Here is a 5000-nt window from a genome sequence, read left to right on the forward strand (position 1 = left end):
TGTGTGTGTGTGTGTGTGTGTGTGTGTGTGTGTGTGGCTCAGACTTGTGCCCTCTGTGGACAAGCCGCGACTCCTCCAATTTTAGAACCTGTTTGCCCACGCGGAGCGAGCCGAGACGCTTGTCATAAATTGGGACCCAACTGCACCTCTCCTCTCCTCTCCTCTCCTCTCCTCTCCTCTCCTCTCAGCTAGGCTCTGCTCTGTGTGTGTGTGTGTGTGTGTGTGTGTGTGTGTGTGTGTGTGTGTGTGTGTGTGTGTGTATGGCTCCGGTGGCCCTTCTCTCTCCGTGGGGAGAGGTGAGCCGCTAATGAGCCCGGCTGCCTTCCCCCGAAAAGAGTGCAGTAATCAGCGCGCTGCAGAGAGGAATTCATTAGCGCCGTAATGCACACACACACACACACACACACACACACACACACACACACGCCGTCGCCACACTCACACAGGCACTCAGGTGCACCCAGGTGAGCTTTCAACATTTGTGTCGACACACACACACACACACACACACACACAGATACTCACACTCGCAGACACAGATGCAGAAACACAACGCAGAAACAAACCTGACATCTGTATGGTGGCGGCGAGCAGCCTGTCATACAGAATAAACTCTTGTTTAGCTAGTTTGCAGAACAAGCGCTTCGTCTGGAGCGGAGACACCCAGGTGGGCGGGAGCTTTCCCCCTCTAGCAGCACTTCAGCTCAGCTCAGCGACCAATCCAGCGACGCACACCTGAAACAGCCCCCCGTGATTGGTCAGCCTTACCTTCGTACAGCCAATCGCTGAGCCCGTTGAAGATGACACCCTCTTTGCCGCTGGAAACCAGACGGATCGATCGCTTCTCCACTGTGGCACGGTAGTAGATGTTATTCTCAAATATGAAAATCTAAGAGAGAGAGAAGGGGGGGGGGGGGGGGACAAATGAACTGACATGTGAATCCAATCGATAGCTACTCCACTGTGATGAGGAGGAACCGCTGATCATGATGGATGAGACTCGTCCTCTTGCTGTGTGTGAGGATGTGTAACTGACAAAACAGGGGTCTGTTGCATTTCCATACAGACACACACACACACACACACACACACATACACACACACACACACACATATACACACTCACACCACACATATACACACACACACACACACACCACACACAGACACACACACACACTACGGCTACTTACTATTCAACAGTCACATCGTGTCCACATATATTTCCATCATCAATCATAGTTTTTATCCGCCGGCCGCTCTGTCTCACTGAGCTCCTCAATGGGCTACTCTCTGGGCTACTCACTGGGCTATTCACTGGGCTACTCTCTGGGCTACTCACTGGGCTATTCACTGGGCTACTCTCTGGGCTATTCAATGGGCTACTCACTGGGCTATTCACTGCCATTCCTATCAAATCACAGTTATTAGAGTATCTGCATGAGAGGAACCGCCACTTCTATTTGCCAAAACGCTATAGTTTCAAATCCTGTGCTGGCTTTTGTGCACATCCCATATCATTTCTAAAAAGCTAATAAAAAACAGCGCTATACAAACACTGATCTACACTAATCAGTTTCAATCGCCCATCTAATATCTCCGATCCCAAACAACACACAGACGTGTCGTTAAGTCCTGAAGGGGTGTGTGTGTGTGTCTGCTGGCCGTGCTAGGCCCGGGGCTTTCTGGAAGCTTCACTGAAGCAGATCTGCTGGATCAGCATGGAAGAGCCCACTGCACTGCTAAGGACACTGAAGCCCTCTACCCCCCCCCCCAAGACACTGAACCCTTTTATCCCCCCCCCAAGACACTGAAGCCCTCTATCCCCCCCTAGACCTGGACAGAGCCGCCCTGATCCCAGGATATGTGTATCGTGTGATCTGCGCCACTTCCAACATATTGAACACCCCTCCAACAAGCTCCACGCCGTAACCCAGATGTCACAGATGGCCTGTACTGCTTGTGGAGTGATCCTCAGGGTGGGGGTGGTGTGAGGGGATGGAGGTGTATCTGATCCTCAGGGGTGAGGGTGGGGGTGGGGTGGTGTGAAGGGGTGGAGGTGTATCTGATCCTCAGGGGTGGGGGTGGGGTGGTGTGAAGGGGTGGAGGTGTATCTGATCCTCAGGGGTGGGGGTGGGGGTGGGGTGGTGTGAAGGGGTGGAGGTGTATCTGATCCTCAGGGGTGAGGGTGGGGGTGGGGTGGTGTGAAGGGGTGGAGGTGTATCTGATCCTCAGGGGTGGGGGTGGGGGTGGGGTGGTGTGAAGGGGTGGAGGTGTATCTGATCCTCAGGGTGGTGTGTGTGGGTGGGGTGGTCTGAGGGGGTGGAGGTGTATCTGATCCTCAGGGTGAGGGTGGGGTGTTGCTAGAGGATGGAGGTGTATCTGGCTGGCAGGCAGTGCTCGGCAGGAGCACCTCAGCAGGGATGCCGTGAGGGATTATCTAGCACACCCTCCCTCTCTCTCTGTGCTAAAGGTGGAGAGCTGGATCACCAGGACACTAGGTGTTTCTCAAAGTCGAGAGCGCATCCTTGATAGAAGGCTTTCTTTCGAGTCGGGTGCTAGAAAGACAAGGCTACACACCTTCCCAGTACCCTCCCCAGCCGTCAAGATCACATGCAATGGAACAGCCTAGCGAGTGTGGAAGTGCACGCCGGTTCCGGCTGCGCGCTTCACTAGAACCATGGAAATTGTGCTGCTTTTACACGAGTTCCGACAACTGTGCAGCTGCACTTTCCTCTAAATAAACTTTTTTGAGTAGCCTACAGTATTTCCACATTCGACTTGGTCTTCACATATCACAATCCGTAGTTTATAATTATGTTAGTGTCAATGGAAAGCTATACCGGTAATTGGCAACGGCAATGTTAAACAGAGATAAATTAATAACAAAAGTCTATCACAACTTATTCATGCATTCATGAATTCATGGCATTAACAAAACACATCGTATTTAGCCTACATTAACACATACTGCTTCTTTGCATCTACTTTCCATCTCCCTCTCCCTGTTGTTTTTAATCACACCGTCAGAAAAATTCTAATCATCCATACGCAAAGGATTGTGGGTTATTTCTTCACGCCGAGGATCCATCGATGCATCCTCCTAAATTCTCCGAAATTCTCAAAACGAAGGACTCAGTATTTGCTAGAATTTGAAAGCATCCTTGACTTTGGAACAGTGCTTGACGAGATTTGTTGACGTAACGTCCTTGAAAAAGTGGCTTGGATGGACCGATCCTTGACTTTGAGAAACACCCACTGTCTGCTACACACCCCAACACACACACACACTGAGCTGACATGTCTCCCACTCCCCAACACACACACACACACTGAGCTGCCGTCTTGCACACTCCAACCACACTCACACACCCCAAAACACACACATACTGAGCAGACATGTCTCCCACACCCCAACACACACACACACACACACACTGAGCAGACATGTCTCCCACACCCCAACACACACACACTGAGCTGACATGTCTACCACACCCCAACACACACACTGAGCTGACATGTGTCCCATGTCAGCAGCTCATCTCATGTCCTTTAAAAACTCCATCTGGTGTGTGTGTGTGTGTGTTTCAGGCTATTGGCAAGGCACTTTCTGTGGATGGAGATTGTTTTTACTGCATTGAAAAGAAGCCCTTGGTCAAGCGGCAATGTGTTGTGGGTCTTGTAGGGAGGAGGGAGCGTAATAAAGGTAACCTCTGTGATCGACCGCGCACCAAACCTCGCCTCACCTCGCCTAGCCTCGCCTCGACTCTGATCACGCGGGCCAACTGTCAGTCTCGCACGCCCACCTGCCAGGGGATCTGACAGGTGTGTGTGTGCACCCCTGTGGTGACTGTGACGGAACAGAGGTGGGGGCCACCAAAGGAGAGAGCCAGCAGAGAGGAGGAGAGGAGGAGAAGGAGAGGAGGAGAGGAGAGGAGAGGAGGAGAGGAGAGGAGAGGAGTAGAGGAGGAGAGGAGGAGAGAGGAGGAGGAGGAGGAGAGGAAGAGAAGGGAGAGGACAGGAGGAGAAAAGAAGTGCAAACTAGGTGAGGGGAGAGGGAAGGAGAGGAAAAAAGGAGAGAATAGAGGAGAGGAGAAAGGGGAGGAATAGAGGAGGAGAGAGTAGAGGAGAGAAGAGAAGACAGAGAGAAAGAGGAGTGAAGGTGAGGAAAGGAGACAAGATGAGATGAGACAAGATGAGCACTGATGCACAAACACACCACACACACACACACACACACACACACACACACACACACACACACACACACACACACACACACACACACACACACACACACACACACACACACAGACAAACACCCACAGACACTCACACACGCAGAGACATCCACACACACTATTGACAATCAGTGGCTCAGAAGAGGGTGATGTGTGCCACATCGATCCCTCATCCCTGCAGTCAGCACTGAGGCCAGATTAGCCAGCATGAGAGCCCAGAGCTGGATCACACACACACTGACTGCGTCCGCTCTAAACCACAACACAACACACTCCACCATTCTTCTCAACACCGTTCTGTCGATATCTCTCTGTGTATGGTGTGTGTGTAAGTGTGTGTGTTTGTGTGTGTTTGTGTGTGTGTGTGTGGGTTTAGGGTAAAACAATTCAAATATCCATAAAACACAAAACAAAAAATTGTTGTTGAACCTTGATTTAAAAAATCCTTCCTTCTCTTTCTCTCTCTCCTCTCTTTCCCTCATTTTACCCCTTCATCCTCCTCTCCTCTCCCTCCCCTTCTTTCTCTGTCCTTAGTCCAAGGTCAGTCCTTTGGCGCAACAGAGCTGAGCGGCGAAGCAGCCAAAGCTACAAGCGGCAGGCTGTTGAACTGTCCTGTACCCAAGGCAACGACTTCATTTCCGGGCGCTTATCTCAAAGACATCTCGTGTGCGCGCCGCGTGGAGATCTGCTGGCAGCACTCCCGCTCCACCGTAAAGGCTAAAGAGGGGGAACAAAAGGGCCATGGCTGGACCACAA

At 51.5% G+C, this 5000-nt stretch overlaps 1 protein-coding gene across 1 annotated transcript in view; it reads right to left on the reverse strand.

Moving 5' to 3' along the window:
• Positions 1-5000, reverse strand: part of dpp6a (dipeptidyl-peptidase 6a) — an 89675-nt gene that overhangs the window by 36690 nt on the left and 47985 nt on the right. Inside the window, exon 7 of the mRNA XM_062521885.1 lies at positions 769-889. Within this exon, the coding sequence (XP_062377869.1) occupies positions 769-889 (121 nt within the window). The remainder of the gene's footprint in view (positions 1-768; positions 890-5000) is intronic.

The sequence above is a fragment of the Sardina pilchardus genome, chromosome 19 (assembly GCF_963854185.1).
Source record: "Sardina pilchardus chromosome 19, fSarPil1.1, whole genome shotgun sequence".
Taxonomy (NCBI): Eukaryota; Metazoa; Chordata; class Actinopteri; order Clupeiformes; family Clupeidae; genus Sardina; species Sardina pilchardus.